Raw genomic sequence first — 20625 nt, forward strand, 5'->3', positions numbered from 1 at the left:
GTATCAACCTTTTCTCTAGTCTCCAAGGTCATTAGACCATACATAAGAATTTGAATGGTTTAATGACCATTTGAAAGGACCAGTCCTTTGTTTATGCCAGAGTCACAGATTCTCCTAGCCCTGGTCCTCAGTTATTTTCATGTCTTCCCAAATCTTTAGGCCAAAAGAAAGTTATGTAGGAAAGACACAAAATTTCTTGCCATGTTATGGCATAGATGAGGACCAAATAGACCGTGAACAGTAAGAGTCAGAAGTGATGGGACCAGTCCTTATCAAGGCTCTGCCTGCCACTTTCTGCCTGTTATAACAGTTGGCATCATTATCATTTCATTTCTCATTTGTAAAATGGGATTAATAATTGACTGTCCTGTCTAACCATAATAACTGACACATTATTGACTTAAAGTTTATTAAGCTCTTTTTCATAGTTCATAAATTTAATTCTCAAACTTTCTCTGAGGATAGGTAAATATCCTACTTTCACAGATGAGGATACTGAGTTCCAGAGCAGTTAGTTAAATAACTTGTTCAGACTCACAGAGCTAATAAGCATTGAAGTTGTCTTGCTACAGTTTGTGCTTTCTTGCTTGTACCAGACTTCCCACCTGCTCCGGAGGTTTGTTCTGCAAGAGAAAAAACGATGATGTTTGTGAGGGAATGTAGCTTAACCTATGGAAAAGTTTACAGGTTGATTATGATTGCCTTTACCTTATGCCATGGATTCTGAGGAACTAGTTTTTTTTTACTCCTACTTTTTCTTCTCTGAAATTGTCATGCATCTGAAAAAATCAGGGGATTTTCTCAGTTATGATCAGCCATGTGGCATTGTTGTGTGAAAGCCTTTCGTTGATACATCTGGTAAGATGAAGAAAGTCCAGCATCAGGTTACTTAGGCTTTGACTTAGACTTGATGAAATATAGCATTCATTTTGATCAGTGCCTAACTATTCAGTTAATGGAAACCCACAGACCCCACAATTCCCAGGGACTATCAGCTATTTGTAGGAAAGACATTTTTGTTGTCCATGTTAGAGATGCTCCTAAGCCAGTTTAGTCTGGCTTAACAAGTCAAGCAGAAAGCAAAGTTGATGTATATATTCATATAATTTTGTGTGCGTATGTCACTAGCTTCCTATCATACTTAAATTTTATTGATACCAGGTATTTTAATAAGCATTTACAGAAATTACCATGAAGAAAACAGGCGAATCTGATGCTAACCCTACTGTTAAAAACCTTGGACTCTGGTAAGGGAACTAAGGCATTCATAAATAATTATAATACAGGATAGAGTGTTAAGTGCAGATAAATTTCTAGGAGAATATAAAGGTCTAGATTCATGTGCAACATAACTGAAAAGGCAAAGGTAAGTCACTTTATAGGTGAATGGTTTCCCAAAAGGACTTTTTCATTGTTTTCAAGGAAATTCATTCAGTGATAAAAGTCCCTTTTTTAAATGTTTAAATATTTAAAAGCAAATTTTCAAATCCTCATGGATTATGTATAGTTTAATGATTTACAAAGTTGCATGATGTTAAAAATCGAAGACTTTTAGAATTCCCATATCTTTATTCAAGGATCTTCAGCAACTTAACTGAATCAATTCAAAGTAAGTTTGTTAAATGCATACTTTTATTTGTTCTTTCAGCTAGAAGAACAGTCGAAACACATCAGTCAAAAAGAAGATGTGGCTGCATTAAAGAAGCAAATTTATGATTTATCAATGGTAAGAATCACCTTTCACTTTCAAAGTACATTTCCTCTTGGACGACTGTTTCCTAGACATAATCATGCTGTTTATCGATGTTCCATGGATGGAAGAGTAAAGAGGAATCAATACTTCACTTAGAGCCTTTGATATACCTTTGAGGAAAGGTGTTATTCATATTCAGGCTTTTACCCTCAGTAATACACCATCTATTGTGAATACTTTTATTTATTTTTGGTTCAGAGCACTGATGGCATGGCCCTTGCACATCACGTCATTAACCCTGCTGTGGTCATACAGCAAAGTCCCTGGCTTTGTAAACTGAGGGTATGACTGCCCTTCTCTTCCTCCAGCGCTCCTCTTTCTGTTCCTTTCCTATCATTTGCTGACCCTGTGTCTGGGCTTTCTGCTGCCAAGCTGACAACATTTGCATCTGTTTTGTCATCATCATTAAGTTGTCTTTATTTTGTTTTTAGGTGGCCTCTCAAAGTTGAAAGCCAGGAGTGAACATTTCCTTAATTCAGACTCTGCATATTCTCATTGCAGAGGAGCCCAGAAGTGAGCTAGCTGTGCTAGAAGTGCATTTCTTTCTCTCTAGTCATTAGTCCCGTACCACTTGGAAGAGAAGACTCCCATCAAGTTGGAATGTGCCAATCAGTTGCAGATTTTGCCACATTGGCTTTGTATTTGGATCATGACTTTCTTGTAGAATTGCTTGTTTTTCTTGCATTTCCTGGTTGAGTTTGTGGTTTCTTGGTACAGAGAAACTCTGACATCTTCATGACACTATCCATCGATGCCTTCCAACTTTTTATTTATTCTTCTCAATGCATGGAATTTGTCTTTTTCTCCTTGAAAATACTAACTTTGGAGTCTGCAAAATTTCAGTTCTTATTGGACTGATTGTTTTTTAAACCTCCTACCCATATATCATTCTGGAATTTCTGAGCATTTTAAGTAGCTGGTGTAGGATTCCTGTGCAGCTAAGTAAATAGATCTGTTTACCTCAGGGCCTCTTTCCTGAGAGAGTGTCTTCCTCGGAGCTGTATGTGTGACGCTGGCTGTCAGACTGGGGGACCTTTGATTACCAGAATGAATGGGGTATGGATATTTAGAGAGAGGCTTCAGTGTACCATATGCGGATCATTCAGTTCTTTTTATTTGTTTAAAGATTTTATTAATTTATTTGAGGGAGAGAGAAAAAGTGAGTGAGTGCAAGTGGGGGCAGAGAGAGAGGCAGAAAAATCTGAAGTGGACTCCAAGCTGAGCATGGAGCCTGACTTGGGGCTTGATCTCATGAACCTGAGATCACAACTTGAGCCAAGACCAAGAGTCAGATGCTCAACTTGACTGTACCACCCATGCGCCCAGTTCAGTTCTTTTTAAAAAGACAAGCCATGTCTTACTGCCTTAGAAACCAACTCTATCTGCTATTCTTTGCTAGTGTAAGAGAGATTGGCCTGGGGGCAAGGAGAAGCTGTGCCTTAGTATGTGATCTTAATTTCTGTTTTTAGCTTCATTTCTGACTGTTAGGGGTTCTGCCTGGCTAATTGTCTCCTCCTCTGCTCTGTAGCACAACCTTCTACACGCCTCTCCCATACCTCCTGTTCTCCAGCTCTCTTCCCTTTGTCAGCACATTCCCATCCACTTTCCATCTTCCAGAAATGTATTTAACACATGTGACAGTTGAGGGGCCCCTCCTCCATTCTTGTAACTTGTACTGATATATTTCATGTTATTTGGCATTTCATGTGAATGGGGTCTCCAAAGGGAAAGAAGAGTGCTCAGCCCATCATGTTGCACCAGAAGCCTCCAATGTTTGTTTGCTTTAGAAAAACAGACATTTTTTAAACCACACTAGTTTATTTCTTTTTAAAGATTTTATTTATTTGTTCATGAGAGACAGAGAGGCAGAGACCTAGGCAGGGGGAGAAGCAGGTTCCATACAGGGAGCCCAATGTGAGACTTGATCCAGGGACTCCGGGATCACACCCTGAACAAAGGCAGATGCTCAACCGCTGAGCTACCCAGGCATCCCCACACTAGTTTATTTTTATGTGCAAAACTTACAAATGTGGGCAGCCAGGGTGGCTTAGCAGTTTAGTGCCGCCTTCAGCCCAGGGCGTGATCCTGAAGACCCGGGATCGAGTCCCACGTTGGGCTTCCTGCAAGGAGCCTGCTTCTCCCTCTGCCTGTGTCTCTGCTCTCTCTCTCTCTCATGAATAAATAAAACCTTAACAAAAAAAAAGCCTTACAAATGTTAGGTGATAGGATTTTTTGTAAAAACTAGCCAGTCTGCCTGGTACTATTAATTCCACAGAATATTTACCAGATTTATAGCTCTCATTGAGCAAAAACAGATGTTTACAGGTTTGATCTGAGATAATTTGCCAGTTAACATGTTAAAGTACGTCATGATCATGTCTTGACTATTGTTTGGCATCAAATATCAAGCATTAAAAAAAAAGAAGAAGAACTTCAAGGTTTTAGCTTTTTGAGACCTTAATACTTTATAATAATTTCAAATTACCTTGAATTGATAATTACCTCTTTGAACACCAAGATTTGAAGAACTGTGGAGTGGTTGGGGTGGTAAGGTTCCACTGCACTTGACTCCTCCCAGGTGGAAGACACTGAATCTAATGGCCTGTGCTGTTCCTTTTCTCCAGGAAAATCAGAAAGTTAAGAAAGATCTTTTAGAAGCACAGACAAGCATAGCCTTTCTTCAGAGTGAATTAGATGCTTTGAAAAGTGACTACGCCGATCAGAGTCTGAATTCAGAAAGGTATGAAATTTCACATTTTATTTTTTAGTTTGAATGAAATGTTTGTTTACATTGCCATCCATGTGAATGAAGTCACATAATCTTAAAAAAAATTTTATTGACTTTGCTAGTATATTCTTTGCTTCCAAAGATTTTGCTTTCAGTGTTCTGTTTTCCTGGTGACTTTTGTGCTTTAATTTTTTTTTAACAAACAAATTAGTTTAATTATTTACTTCTTAGGACAGTGCAGGGCTTAATAAATGTTCATTGTTGGGAACAGAAGAATATAACTAAAGTGTTGAGGGTCAGTGCTAATTGAAGTGTCTTGAAGGTAAGAATCCTGGCTCTCCAACATACGAAAAGGGAAAAGGTGGGCATCTTAGCAAGTCATTTCTTTTGATATACTTTTATTTTAGAGTATGGTGTTAATAACACAAAATCTAACACACATACGCATACGTAGGCATGCATTTATGTATATATATGGATGCATTTATGTGTGTATATTTATATAGGTATTAGCATTCACATATTTGCATATAAATGCATATATGGATATACATGCATATAAAATACATACATATACGTGTGTGTGTATAAACATGTACACTTGGGAAAAATATGGTTTTTTGTTTTCTTTGCTTGCAAATTTTAATCACAATTAAGGTCATGTAATGGTCAGCAGTGAAATATTTACTGTATACAGGCTCCTGAGTTATAGAAAGAGTTATGAGTGTATAATATATATAAAAAAAGCAAAGATGTGGCTAGAGCTGCATGAGAACTTCAGACGTCTTTGGGAAAGACACAAAGCTGAAAGGTTACAGAGTTAGCGTAGGAGCTCAGCAGCGCCCAAAACAATCTGAGCAGCAGTACTGTTACAGGTTGGGCCCATTGCCATGTGATGGTAGATAAAGAGTACTTTTTATTCAGAAGAGGCAAAGGACTTTATTAAAGAGGAGATACTTGAGGTCAGCTTGGGAGGAGCTGGTTTGTGTTGGTCTCAGGGATCAGGGGCAGCGTTGGTGAAGTAACACAGGTAGCACTGCTGTCTGCCAGGCACTGTGCTTAGTACTTTACCAGCATTTACTCTTTCAATCCATAGGATACCCTATGAGGTAGAGACTTAGTATCCCCATTTCAGATGGGAAAGGGAGTCTCAGAGATGTTCCAGGTGAGGCAGTAAGCAAGGCAGAGGCCAGAACCAAAGGACAGATATGACTGGTTTGAGAAGCCGTGGTCGGACATCTGGACAGAAAAAGATATTTGAAAGTAAAAGTTAAATTAAAAATTTTGAAAGCCAGTTTAAGACTATAATATTAGTGCCTAGCATTTTTGGCTGACATACTTAAATTTCTGTTGTCAATTGGGAAACTTTCAGCTTTATCATCAAAAAAGTGAGCAGAAAGGTTATTGTGGACAGTAGTTAGGGGAGAGCTTGAGAGTCTTTGGAAGCTTAGTGATGGTGTTTGTCTGCTTAGAAATGGAGCTGAGGCAAACTAGGGGCTGTTGGTGAGTGGCTAGTGTTCTAGACATTATGGGGCAGAGGCCAGGGCTTTGTAAAAAAAAACAAAACAAACAAAAAAACCCTCAGGAATCTCTGAGCATGGGTTTATAGCAGACGGTCCTATGGACTCCTCTGTGGTTGGGATGAGGAGGGTTGAGCCAGGTGGGGAGAAGAGAAGAAATCAGAAAGGAGAAAAATAGGTGGGTGGGGACTGCATAAGGCGGGGAGTGAACCGGGAAGGGTCAGAGGTGAGAGAGCAAGCTGGATTGAAGGCCAGGGGAGAGGATAATGAGTATGTGGGGAGAGGGGACTCAGCAGAAGGTGAAGGCTCATGATGTTCCATGAGGAGCAGAGCTGGGTTTGGGAGGCAGAGCAGGACCTTGCACGGGAAGCACAGGGGGTGCTTGTGGGCGTGCGGGGCTGCCTACTGCACAGAGGAACTGAGCAGGAGCCCAGGGAGGTAGAAACCCTGGCCAAGGACACACACATCTTTGAGAAAGGTGAAAGGGGGTCTCGGAGGGCAGGTACATGTAAGGCAGGACTGAGTACCTAATTCTTGCTCAAACATAAAATATGGTTTTACAGGGATCTGGAAATAATCCGAGAGTACACAGAAGATCGAAATAGTCTTGAGAGGCAAATTGAAATACTCCAGTAAGTTTCCATATAAAACGCTCATTACATTTATACTTTCCTAATGTTTCCTTAATAAGACATGTGCCACATATCGCACCAGTTGCTCTATCCTCAAGACTGGGTTTGCAGGTCCTTGCGTGTTTGCTGTCACTGTGGTACATTTAGCACATCCATTTGGCTTTTTCCTGCTTTTAATCCTAAGTAAACTAGTCAAATCCAGGGACTAGACTAGAATTCTCTAAAAGTTCTCACAAGTCAGGTGATATGTTATTATACCTCTGTAGAGACCAAGGGCTCTGACCTCAGTGGCTTTCTCTGCAGCTCAGCACACTGAGGCCATCAGGAATCTCCAGTTAGTACACGTCATGGCCCCAGACACACATGATCATTCTTGCCCAATGTATTGTTCTTGGTGAGAATGATGTTTTTCTTAAATTTTTTTTAAACCCTACTGGAGATATTATACCTGCTCCGTCAGCTTCATACCTGAGTTACCGTAATTCCAGCCTCTGAGCACCTTCTCTACGAAACCTCCCCCACCTCTGCCCATGTTCTTTTCTTCCCGTGTATTTTCTTCTGGTTTGTCTTCCCAAATGAAGTAAGGTCAGGCCTGGCAAGTTATTTTTCAGCATTTCAAAAGCTCATTAAGTCGCACTGGTGGCAGTTACAGAGTTGACTATTACAATAATTCTGTTCATTCATTCTTTCAGCAGATTTTCATTCAGCACCTTTTATGGGGCAGGTATGCCAGGAACTTAGGATAGAGTGGCAAGTAAAAAGAAAAGAAAAGAAAGTCTCTCTCTTTATGGGGCTCATCTAGGGGAAGAAGATGGAGACCGATCTATAATTGTAGAAATAAACATAAAATGCCAAAGGAGAAGTAGGACAAAAGGAAGGGGTGTGCCTGTTGGGGACATAGAGTACAGAGCTTCCTCCTAACTGGAAAGGGCCAGGAAGTGTTCTGGCAGATGCGGCAGTTGAGCTGAGATCTGAGGATTAGCCTTAAGTAGGGCAACATTGACCACTCTAAGGCAGAGGCTCTGTTATTCTCATTTTTAAGAAGAGGTTGCTGAGAGAGGTTTTAAGAGAGGCTCTGACTGATAAATGACTCCCATAGATCAGATGGGATGTACACACCTGCACTGGGATTTTTTTTTAAAGATTTTATTTATTTATTCATGAGAGAGAGGCAGAGACACAGGCAGAGGGATGTGTCAAGACCTTTAAAAGAGAGATGATCCATCAGTTAAATTGTAGTTCTTGTAATAAATTATGATCTCAGTTTATGAGGTTTGAAGGGGAGTGGTAGAAAGATGCAAGAGGTGGTAAGTAATTCTGCATTCTGAACTTGCAGCCTGCAAGGAAAGTGGCTTTTACCCCAACTTTCCTTATCTGTTTATTTATTTATTTTATTTGCTCTGTAGAACAGCTAACCGGAAGTTGCATGACAGTAATGATGGCCTTAGGACTGCCCTTGAAAACAGTTACAGCAAGTTCAACAGATCTTTGGTATGCAGTAGAATTTTATAATATGTTTTGTTCTTTATTGTACTTGAGTATTGTGATGAAGATCCTGTATTTTCTTAAAGGGGAAATTACAGTAATGAGAAACTATTCCATTTAGTAAGAGGAGGCAACATTTTCCCAAATTATAGAATATCCTACTCCTCTGCAGAAATAAATGCCTGGATGTTCTCCAACTCTCTGTTGGTTGTTCAGGGAAACCAGGGAAAGGTGTATAAGGTGTGATCTGGGTCCTGGAAGAGTTTATAATGGAGTTGAGAGTTAAGATGTGCATGGATAGCAATGATATAAGAAAAAGCGGGAAATCTGTTGGAAGTAGGAAGAATGTATTGTCTGTTTGAGAGGAGGGAGAAGGTGCTTCTTGCAGAGGAGTGCATTTAAACACACTGAGTATTCTTTATAGTTCTGAGATGATCAGAGTGGAGGCCTTGGATTTGAAACTCTGCTACAGAAAAAATCTAAGCTCCTCTTGGAATTTTGAGCAACTTCCCTGGACTACATATCCCACTTTTGGGGGTCAACTTTGAGTTTGGGGTTCCTTTGCTATACCTTTAAGTATGGACAAGTCAATCACTAAGCCAAATTATGGTTTGAGAAGAGAGAAATCCAAAGAAGTTGGTATTGTAGGGTCCTAGCCCTTGTGGGGAACTGAGATGCCCCTTTATGGCTTGTGCAATGGGGTTTGGACCTAAGATACAATGAGAGAGTACTATGGGCAGTTACCTTGTTGTGATTTTTATCTGAGTGCCTGTGCTCACATTTGCTCATGTAGGATACCAAACTTTTAATTTCATTAGAAGTTGCATGTGCTATATATATGTATATGTGTATGTGTATTATATATATGACATAATAAAACCTTGCTTATATATTTTACGTATTACAGCGCATAAATAATATATCACCGGGGAATACAATTTCTAGAAGCAGTCCCAAATTTAATGGTCATTCTCCTCAACCTCTGGGCTATGACAGGTATGGTAACACCTACTTACTTTTTATTTGAATTATGGATCAAAGTTTGAAGGAAAGTAAATTTCCCTAGAGATGAATAAAACACTAGAATCTACTTTGGACACTAATTTTTATTTTCTGCTATGTTATTTTAAATTTCCAGGGGTGCCTGGGTGGCTCAGTGGTTGAGCGTCTGCCTTTGGCTCAGGTCATGATCCCAGGGTCCTGGGATTGACTCCCATGACTGGCTCCCTGCTCAGCAGAAAGCCTGCTTCTCCCTCTCCCTCCACTGCTCCTCCTGCTTGTGCTCTCTTGCTCTCTCTCTCTCTCAAATAAATAAATAAAATCTTTCAAAAAATTAAAAAATACATATTTCTAAGACATGTAAAAATTAAAAGTAAAAAATGTTTCAAGGAGGGCAAAGGATTTCCTTAAGATGTTACCATGACTTGATTTTATATATGCTCCCCTGACCTCATTCCCTCATCACGTCTTGTTCCTTAGAAGTGGGCTAAGTGAGAACTCTTTTTTTTTTTTTTAAAGTTTTTTTTTTTAATTTTTATTTATTTATGATAGTCACAGAGAGAGAGAGAGAGAGGCAGAGACACACAGGCAGAGGGAGAAGCAGGCTCCATGCACCGGGAGCCCGACGTGGGATTCGATCCCGGGTCTCCAGGATCGCGCCCTGGGCCAAAGGCAGGCGCTAAACCGCTGCGCCACCCAGGGATCCCTAAGTGAGAACTCTTAAAGGGAAATTAGCAGACCTATAGTGTAGGACGCTGTTGTATATGCAGGATGTGATGTTGAGAATCTTGGCATGATCTGTAAATGCTTAATAGCTCAGCATAATGTTATGTAAGCTGTGTTCAAGGATGGGGAAACTTTCAAAACAAGTAGAAATATGACTAGTAGATGTTTGTGCTATTGTATTAAAGGAGTCAGACTTAGCAGTGAAAATCAGCTCTATTTTGAATCAAATGAAGGGAAATATTGGTCCTGCTATAACTTGACTGAAAGATTACATGTGTGTACTTGTGTATATAAATACAAATGTCCATTGTTACTATTTAAAAAGTTAAATTTGCCAACCCAAAAAAAAAATAAAAAATAAAAAAATAAAAAGTTAAATTTGTAGTATATCAAACCTTGAAAGTAGAAGTGAATGTATAAACTGTAGGATTCCAGCTCTCCATTCCCAGTGCAACTTTCTGATACGTGTTCATTCCCTTTGCATTTGAGACCTTTTGTTCTAAAGAATAATGTACTGAGAATTAAGGTGACAGAGCAATAGGGGGACCCTATGCTTGTTTTGTTCCTCGAACACAGCTTAGGTAAATATCAAATTCCAAATACCCAAGAATTGATCTGAATGCCAAGAGAACAAAATGCAGAACGAGAGGGTGAAAAGTAGCCACATCATGGAAGGTGGGAGATGCAGAGACATGATTCCAGGGAGAAAAGAATCGTAGTTGCTGCAGAGGGGAGGGACCCTTGATCTCAGAGAGAGGAGAAAGAGAGAGATAAAGATACAGATAGAAAGCAGCACCTAGGGGATTATACAAGAGGAACATTTCCCTAAAACCATGGACTGGGAGGATTAGAATGGCAAGTTTTTACAAGCACAGAGCTCAAAGTCTGAAGTTGCCGCCACAGCCAGGAGGAACCTGGTGGGCATAGCAGTGCTCCTGTGGGGAAGAAGGGCAGAGGCCTGGGAGTGGATGGCGTGGTCTGAAGATCCCTTGGGTCATTGGGGGAGAAATGGTTTCCTCTTTCTTGGAATGCGTTTGGGAGGAGAGGCGGCATGGCATCTCAGGAGGAAAAGAGTTGGCGGACACCAACGTGCTGCCCGGTTCACTAACATAGAAACTGAGACACCTGCTGAGGGCAGCAAACCTTGCTGCACTTTACCATAAACTCAGAAGTCCCTTGTGATCATGTGACTACTTCTCTGGGACAAATTGGCACTAACTGTAGCATGATGAGACCCTCCCCCGGAGGATCAGCATGGGTCCACGTAGCACTGGGTTCCTAAAATTTGGAGTTTTGAAATGCACTATACTCTTGAGATAAAACACAGGAGTACTGGGCTGCTTGGCAGGCAGACAGTGTGGACACTGACAGGGTGAAGGCAGGGATCCGATGGAAGCCAGGGACACAAAAGGGGAGAATGTTTGCTCTTCTATGAGGGCTTTCTGACAAACAGCAGGTGCAAACTTTCTGCTGCCAGGACAAGAGAGTAGGGCAATGCCATCCCCTTCGCCCTTGACAGACTTCAGTGAGCAACACAGCGCCTCCAGTGGAAGCTGGAGTTACCACACCCCTGCACCTGCGGGTGCATTTTTACTAGGGCAAGTCAGCCTGAGAACCAGTGCAGCAGGCCCCTCCCACAGAAGACCAGCACAAACCCCTTGCATGCATCAAGTCTACTGATTGTAGAGTGCTGCAAAGCTTCAGCTCCAGTGGAAATAAGATCAGGCTTATTTTACCAAGCAGACCGAAGCACACCTAATTAAAACACCACATACTGGACAAGGTCCAAGCACTCCTCAGTGCAGACAAGGAGAAACTCTGCAGAGGACTGGCCTGAGGGAAAGAGCAGCCAAAACATGACAGCAGAGTACACTCTCTGAAACACTTCCTGAAGCGCCAGGCCCTGGACAGTACAGGTCCTCTTCTTAAAATGGCAGGAGATAAAACAGGTTTCCTTAACACACACACACACACAGAAGCAGTGACCTAGACAAAATGACAAGATGGAGGAATACACCCCAAAAGAAAGAACCAGAAGAAGTCACAGTCAAGGAGCTAATCAAAACAGCTATAAGTAATATGCCTGAACCAGAATTTAAAACAACAATCACAAGGATATTAGCTGGGCTTGAGAAAAGCATAGGAGACACTAGAGAAAACCCCTACTGCAGAGTAAAAAGAACTGAAAAACTAGTCAGGCCAAAATAAAAAGATGTTATAGCCAAGAGACAAGACCAACTGGTTGTAATGACAACAAAGATGGATGAAGAGGAGGTACGAATCAGTGATATAGAAGATAAAATTATGAAGGTGCCTCTTGGTTTCAGGTCAGATTGTGAGATCAAACCATGCATTGAGCTCCTCACAGAGTATGTAGTCTGCTTGAGATTCTCTCTCCCTCTGCCCCCCTTTTCTCTCTCTCTCCCTCTCTTAAATAAATAAAATCTTTAAAAGAAAAAGAAAACCAAAGCTGGGGGCATCACAATGCCTGACTTCAAGCTGTATTACAAAGCTGTGATCATCAAGACAGTGTGGTACTGGCACAAAAACAGACACATAGATCAATGGAACAGAGTAGATAATCCAGAAATGGACTCATTACTATATGGTTAACTAATCTTCAACAAAGCAGGAAAGGATATCCAATGGAAAAAAAAGATAATCTCTTCAAAAATGGGGCTGGAAAAACTCAACAGCCACATTCAGAAGAATGAAACTGGACCACTTCCTTACACCATACACAAAAATAAATTAAAAATAGATTAAAGACCTAAATGTGAGACAGGAAATCACCAAAATCCTAGAAGAGAACATAGACAGCAACATCTTTGATCTCAGCCACAGCAGGTTTTAAGTAGACACATCTCTGGAGGCAAGGGAAACAAAAGCAATAATGAACTATTAGATTTCGTCAAGAGAGAAAGCTTCTGCACAATGAAGGAAACAAAAAAATTAAAAGACAACTTTTGGAATGGGAGAAGATATTTGCAAATAACGTATTTGATAAGGGGTTAGTATCCAAAATATATAAAGAACTTATCGAACTCAACATCCAAAAAATAGACAATCCAGTTAAGAAATCGGCAGAAGACATGAATAGACATTTTTCAAAAGAAGACATCTAAATGGCTAACATACACATGAAAAGATGATCAGCATCACTCATCATCAGGGAAATACAAATCAAAACGACATTGAGATATTACCTCACATCTGTCAGAATGGCTAAAATTAACAACACAGGAAATGAGATGTGGGCAAGGATGTAGAGAAAGGAGAACCCTATTACACTATCGGTGGGAATACAGGTTGGTACAGTCACTGTGGAAAATGGTACGTAGGTTCCTCAAAAGGTTAAAAATAGAACTACTCTGTGAACCCAGCAATTGCACTACTATTTACCCAAAGGATACAAAGATACTGATTTGAAGTGGTACATCCTCTCCAGTCTTTATAGCAGCACTATCAACAATTAACCAAATTATGGAAAGAGCCCATATGTCCATCTACTGATGAATGGTAATGAAGAGGTGGTGTGTGTGTGTGTGTGTGTGTGTGTGTCTATACACACACACACAATGGACTATTAGCCATAAAAGAGAATGAAATCTTGCCATTTGCAATGACATAGGTAGAGCTAGAGTTATTATGTTAAGTGAAGTAAGTCAGAAAAATACCATATGGTTTTACTCCTATGTAGAATTTAAGAAATAAAACAGAGAACAAAGAGAGAAAAACAAAAGAGAGAGGGAAGCAAACCATAAAAGACTCTTAAGTATAGAGAACAAACTGAGGTTTGATGGAGGGATGGTGGGGGATGGGCTGAATGGATAATGGGTATTTAAGGACACTTGTTATAATGAGCACTGGGTGTTTCATGTAAGTCATGAATCACTAAATTCTACTTCTGCAACCAGTTTTACTATATATGTTAACTAAAATTTAAATAAAAACTTGAAATAACAAAAAATAAAGAATGTACTTAATCACCCTGGCAATCACAAAATGCTCAGGTCCCCTTTCAGGAAGGTCTATTACCAGGGCTTATTGGTGATCACTTTTAGGAAAATTCTATCCAGGTATCAGATGCTTTTATTGCTCACTGATTTGTGAAATAATAAATGTTAATGGTTTATATACTTGTAGGCAGCTCAGTTGCTCTGCAATTGAGAAACAGACATTAGTTTTTTAAAATGTGTGAGTTCATGGGGATCCTTGGGTGGCGCAGCAGTTTAGCACCTGCCTTTGGCCCAGGGCATGATCCTGGAGACCCGGGATCAAATCCCACGTTGGGCTCCCGGTGCATGGAGCCTGCTTCTCCCTCTGCCTGTGTCTCTGCCTCTCTCTCTCTCTCTCTGTGACTATCATAAATAAATAAAAATTTTAAAAAATGTGTGAGTTCATTGTAATTTTTCTGGACTGATATTTAAGATCAATTCTAAGCACATAGGGAAAAAGATATATAACTGAAAACCAGAAATTTTACCATGGTTCATTTGGGAAAAGATTATACACCATGAATAAGGCTGATCAGTATTAGACTAAGAACTCAAGAGTAGGTTCTTTTTTTTTTTATTAAGATTTTATTTATTCATGAGAGACACAGAGAGAAGGGCAGAGACAAAGGCAGAGGGAGAAGCAGGCTCCCTTCTGGGAGCCTGATGTGGGACTCTATCCTGGGACCCTGGATCATGCCCTGAGCTGAAGGCAGATGCTCAACCACTGAACCACCCAAGTACTCCTCAAGAGTAGGTTCTAAGGGACAAAGTCCTCACACCCCAGTGGCTCAGAGAGATGGGGGTTTAGAACTCAGGTGCTCATCACCATGAATAATAACTAGAAGGCCACCAGAGTTTGGTCTGATGTCCTCTTTAAAGGGTCATTAGTTGATATCAGAAGTTAACATTTTTCTTTTTTTTTTTTTTGATATGACTATAAAAATTTAAAAGCATGTTATAAATTTAATTTTCTTGCTTTTGTGGTCTGATTTTGACTTTGTACATTTGTTTTAGTTTTGTATTTTTTCTAAGATCTGTAACAAAATATAGCTTGTTCTATATTTGTACATAATTATGAAAATATTCTTTGGGCAGGTAGGAACAGTTTATTTTTTCAACTTTGAGAAAGTCTGATCTGTACCTGTATTTTTAATTTGGAATCCAGATATTCATGGAAGTGATTTCTTGGTTCAAGATTTATCAAAAATCTGAATACATTGTTTTAAAAAGTTCTCTTCAATAATGAAATGGAGCTGAAGTGGTTTGTATTACATTGTATTATAATGAGAATGGTTTTCTTAGGTTCTTTATAATGTGTATAAAATCAGTTTTAGAAGGAGAACTTCATAAATTATGAAACAATAAAAAAAATATGTGTATACACACACACACACACACACACAGCTGGCTAGCTAGAGATACAGTATGAATACATGCCCTCAGGATAAGGATACAATTGAGTAACATATTTAGGGAGAGTTTGGTTAATTTTTTACCTTTTAGGTTAATTTTAAGCATTTGCTAATGGCACCAAAGTATTTTTTTTTTAAAGATTTATGTCTTTATTTTAGAGAGAGGGAGAAAGAGAGAGCACATGAGCAAGAGGGGCAGAAGGAGAGGGAGAGAGAGTTTCAAGCAGACTCTATGCTGAGTATGGAACCTGATACAGGGCTTGATCTCACAACCCTGAAATCATGACCTGAGCCAAAAACCAAGAATGTGACGCTTAGCCGGCTACACTACCCAGGTGCCCCGGCAACAAAATATTTTTGACTTCTCAGATTTATATGGCTTATACTTAATCATATGGAATCCACCCTCCATTTTCTGAGCATACTCATTTCTTACTATTTTTATCTCCATAGACCTATATATATATCCTGTCCATTTCCCCATCTGATGAGATAGTGTATGCCAGGTGGCCAGGATGGTGCCCAGTGTGTAATGGAGACTAAATAAGTTTAGCCCTTATTTTTTTCTTTCTTGAGCGTGCATGGTCCAGGTTTGGGGGGAGTCAGAAGAAAGAGAGAGATGGAGAGAGAGAGAGAGATAATCTCAAGCAGACTGAGAGAGAGAGAGAGAGAGAGAGGATCACAAGCAGACTCCATGCTGAGCACAGAGCTTGATGTAGGGGCTTGATCTCATGACCTTGAGATCATGACCTGAGATGAAATCAAGAATCAAATGCTTAATGAGCTGAGCCACCCAGGCACCCCATTATTTCAGTATAAACTTAGTTTTTTGTGAAAATCAAATGGAAAAGAAAAAGTAAATAGGGAAATAATGCAATTTCTTTCAATTCTCCTGTTTGATGTTAATTACTCCCTAACTTATAAGATGTTAGAGAGTTTCACAAATGGAAACATCAGGGGTTCCAGCCTTTATCCATATCACTACCCTGTGAAACCTCTCCTACAAGAGTCTTTCTAGATTATGTATCCACACCTAGTGGCAGAAAACTCCTATGTCCTAAATGTCTGTCATTTTTTGCCATGTTGATATAACCCCTAGAAAAATTTATCAGCTGGTCCTTATTTTGTCTTGTACAACCTGAGAGAATGTATTCTTCATCTTCATGTATGAACTCTGAGTATCTGAAGAGGGAAACCATTAAGACTTAAGATGAATTCATGTGTCTGAGGGTTTTGAATCTCTAATCACCATGGTTGCCTTTCCCTTCCAGATTCTCAGCATCTCTTTTAAAAAGTAGAGCTGTTATCCAGAAATGGATAAGATTTTTGGAATATGGTCTAACCACATTAGAGTAAAAAGGTTCACATATTCTACATATATTTTTCTTAACCTGAGGTTGCATTTATGCCCTGGACACTGTGATTCCTTTTGTATCAGGAAATAAAGTGATTTTAAAAATGGCTTCATTTTTATTAAATGTTAGACTTGAGTGTCTTTATCTTAATTGACTGTTGCATAGAATGAACTGATGTTGCTCTGAAGATTTCTTTTCCTCTGGTGCATATCATGGACCACATTGTGGTTCTTGGGAAAGTGAGTGTTGGTCTTCTGGATTCCACTGCTGTGTAGTCCTGAGCTTTGTGAGCTCTGGAATAAAGCTCTCTTCTCCTTCATCACCAGGTCATCCCACTCTTCCTACATGGATGAGGACTGTGACTCGTTGGCCCTCTGTGACCCTATGCAGAGGATGAATTGCGAGGTGGACAGCCTCCCTGAGAGCTGCTTTGACAGTGGCTTGTCTACCCTAAGAGACTACAATGAATATGACTCGGAGGTGGAATACAAACATCAGAGGGGACTTCGGAGGTCACACGGCACGCAGGAGAGCTTTGGGGGCGATGCTTCAGACATAGACGTAAGCCCCAGAAATCACTGTCTCCTGGGCCATATCTTCGATAGAAATCTGTCACCCTGTTTCGCTTGTATCTGTCGTGGGAATACGACTTAAAGGTTATAAATATGAAACATAGTCAGTAGAATGTTTTCCTTTTCCACCAAGGTAGGGAGAAATTATCACAGATTGACATTTGGGGCCACTCTGTTCTGTTACAACACTGACTGTAGATTCAGCTGCATATTTTTCTGCTCTTTAATCCATGATGTATATGTGTAATGAGAGACTTTGTTTTTTAATGGCTGATCAAAAAAAACAAACAAACCAAAAACCAGGTTCCTGATATAAGGGATGAAGAGACGTTTGGTGCAGAAGGTGTGGCTGCCATCTTAGACTGGAAGCCCCACGGGTCCCCTAGTGAGGGCAGCGTGGTCAGTTCTTCAAGAAAGCCCATCTCGGCTCTGTCACCACAGGTAGGTAGTGTCAGAGATATTTTTTCATGAGCGCTATGAATTTTCAGTGCCACCTAACTTATTAGGAAGAAAACTGGCACAACCTTTGTCACTTAGTGTGACTTTTCCCCCTAGACAGACATGGTGGATGGCACCCATAAATCTTCCAGCTCACAGAAGGCTTACAAGATTGTACTTGCTGGGGATGCTGCAGTGGGGAAGTCCAGTTTCCTCATGCGACTCTGCAAGAATGAATTTCGAGGAAATACAAGTGCCACCCTGGGTATGATTCCTTCTTCAGTTAATAATGGGGGAATAATGTCTTCTTGAGCTTGATTTTATTTTCCTTAGAGATTATATACACAGATACACAGATCTCTCTCTGTAGACATACATAATACACAGGGGTGTGTGTCTGTGTATGTGTGTGTGTCCTTGTCTATATAATGGTCCTCTTCTGTTTTGGTAAAGGCGCAACTTTAGGAAAAGACTGACAAAGGACAAAGGTATCCACCTAGCCAGTCAAAGCAATCAGACCAAGTTTAGAGCCAGAGATGACAGATTCATTTATTCAGCAAACTTCCCCGTGTTCTGCTGTGAGCTGGATACTGTTGTAGGTACTAAGGACACCCAATGAACAGAGTCAACTAAATTCTAGCCTGCAAGGAAACTACGTCCCAAAGGACGGCTGGTTGTGGAGACAGGGCAGTTCTGCACAGGTGGCCAGAAGAGGCTTTTCTGACAAGATGTCACTTAATGTTGATGAAGTGGCATTACTGATGGCCAGTTTGTCATGGTCAAAATCATAGCCAGGTGTGTATGATTCCTCCCCTCCTTTACAATGGAATACAAGAGTAAATACTTCTGAGAACAAGAGAGAAGTGGTGTGATTTCCCAAATTTGCATAATAATCAGTAAAAGGAGTCAAAGGTATGCAAATTATCATTCACCTTTCTCCTTCATCTAGAGTTCTTATTTCGATAACTAGAAATATTAGAATAGATTGATTACCCTCTTCACAATGGGCATCTTTATCAGTTTATGGTTGTTATACTCTCCAAGATAAAAAGCTGAAAGTTCACTTTAATTTGATTCATAAAAAAACTGCAGTGTTTTGTTCAGCTGCTAAAGAGCATGGCATATATACAAACCTTCTGCGTATGCACACCCATAAACATGCACATATGTGTGTGCACACATATTTGCGTGCACAGACACACATAAACACGCAGAGACATAACAGAGTCCCATCTACTTACACAGGCAAGTAGAACATAGATTTTCCTTTTGTTCGTAGATTAAACCTTTCCCCATGTCAGCCAACCTGCAGATGCTGCACCTGCGCACACATGTGTGGTCTGACTTGTAATTAGTATTTGAAGGTCACTCTCCTCAAAGGCCACATTCATTCCTCTCTGCCTCACTGAGCTTTGGCTTACTGGCTTTTGTCTTAACTAAAGAGGGCTTGAGAGTAAAAACCAGTGGAATTATTTACATCATGTTCCCAGTGTTCTCTAATAATTCCCTTTCAGGAGTCGATTTTCAGATGAAAACTCTGATTGTGGATGGAGAACGCACAGTACTCCAGCTCTGGGACACGGCTGGTCAGGAGAGGCAAGTGCTTTCCGCAGCGCTGTGAGCTCTGCTGTGTGCTCACTGCGGTGCAGCCTGGGTGTGCATGGATCAGCCTCATGGGACGCCTCATGTTGATTATGCTCCTGATCATGTCACTATTATACACTGTGTAATTACATAGTACATTAGGATTTCGGGAATGCTTGCCTTTCCCCACATTCTTCCCTCCTTCATTCATCTGTTGGTTGTGTGTGGAGATCTTTAGGCTTCCTCTGAGCCACTGTTCAGTTGGGAAAAAGAAAGAGAGCCCTTCCTGAACAAGAGAATTGAGGTGAGGCGACCCTCCCGAATACAGTGTCAGTGAGAGGAGGTGCTTAGCCAGGCACACGCAGAGATGGAAAAGAATCTGTCGGCTCCCCTAAGTTCACACGCTAAATAGAAAACTCTTGTCTGGTGACACCGCCTTATCTTGCATTCATTGCTGAAGAACAGACACTGGGCAAACATAGGTTTTAATCCTGTCTGACACCTTGGAGATAGAATCTCTCCAGTTGTTCAGCTAGTAAGTATGGGGTGCTGCCTGCCACTGTTCCAGGCACCGTGCAGACTGCTGAGATCCAACAGTGAGCAGACACAAATACACAAATGCTGCTCGTGTGGAGCTCATGTTCTCTAGCAGACTGAGAGGTTCAACATCTAAAAAAACATTCGTGGTTGATGTGGCCTTTTTAAAGATACTATAAAATACTGCAGTTGGCTTAAAGTTGGGATATATATGTTGAGGTATGCCCATCCCCCAGTGGATATAAAGCTTCTGGCATGTTGCATGTTGTGGCACTCCACACTGTTAGTTTCTCTCCTATGCCGCTCCCTATAGTACTCCCTTCCCACCCACCTAAACCATGATTTTTTCTATTGTGCATCTCCTTTTCTCCTGTGTCCCATATGTGGGCTTGGGAGTTTGTGGCCAGGGCTGAAATTTTTAAGAAATTATGCGCTCAACCTTGTCCTGGTTATGCTTTATGGTTTTGTAGACATGCTTGGAATCATCTGATGAAGAGATTGCTTGGCTCCCATAGATCAACGCCCCAAATTATCATTCTGTTACCTTCCACTGAATCATTCCAGTCCTTGGAGTTGCCTGGTTGCCATAAAATTCCTCTGAATGGGGATTTACTTTAGAAGATGAGAAAAAAAGCAAGCATAAGAAAGATGAAAAAGGCATAGCACCTGACCAATGGACTGCTTAGAACCATTATTTACATGCTTTTCTCTTTGGCAGATTCAGAAGTATTGCCAAGTCTTACTTCAGAAGAGCCGATGGTGTTCTGCTGCTGTATGACGTTACATGCGAGAAAAGCTTTCTCAATGTACGAGAATGGGTAGACATGATTGAGGTAAGACACCGAAACAGAGAAGCAAACAAAAAATTACACAGGAGTCACAGGCC

The 20625-nt window shown here is 40.5% G+C and overlaps 1 protein-coding gene across 7 annotated transcripts in view; it reads left to right on the top strand.

The window, feature by feature from the left end:
* Positions 1–20625, top strand: part of RASEF (RAS and EF-hand domain containing) — a 210715-nt gene that overhangs the window by 174219 nt on the left and 15871 nt on the right. For 6 of the 7 annotated variants that reach the window (XM_049116356.1, XM_049116361.1, XM_025423231.3 and 3 more), the window contains 10 exons: positions 1649–1726; positions 4378–4493; positions 6565–6633; positions 8040–8124; positions 9026–9114; positions 16935–17169; positions 17484–17621; positions 17736–17883; positions 19133–19214; positions 20458–20572. In XM_049116356.1, coding sequence (XP_048972313.1) covers positions 1649–1726; positions 4378–4493; positions 6565–6633; positions 8040–8124; positions 9026–9114; positions 16935–17169; positions 17484–17621; positions 17736–17883; positions 19133–19214; positions 20458–20572 — 1155 coding nt within the window. The remainder of the gene's footprint in view (positions 1–1648; positions 1727–4377; positions 4494–6564; positions 6634–8039; positions 8125–9025; positions 9115–16934; positions 17170–17483; positions 17622–17735; positions 17884–19132; positions 19215–20457; positions 20573–20625) is intronic. The other variant, XM_049116354.1, reaches the window with a different exon arrangement.

Source organism: Canis lupus, chromosome 1 (assembly GCF_003254725.2).
Source record: "Canis lupus dingo isolate Sandy chromosome 1, ASM325472v2, whole genome shotgun sequence".
Taxonomy (NCBI): Eukaryota; Metazoa; Chordata; class Mammalia; order Carnivora; family Canidae; genus Canis; species Canis lupus.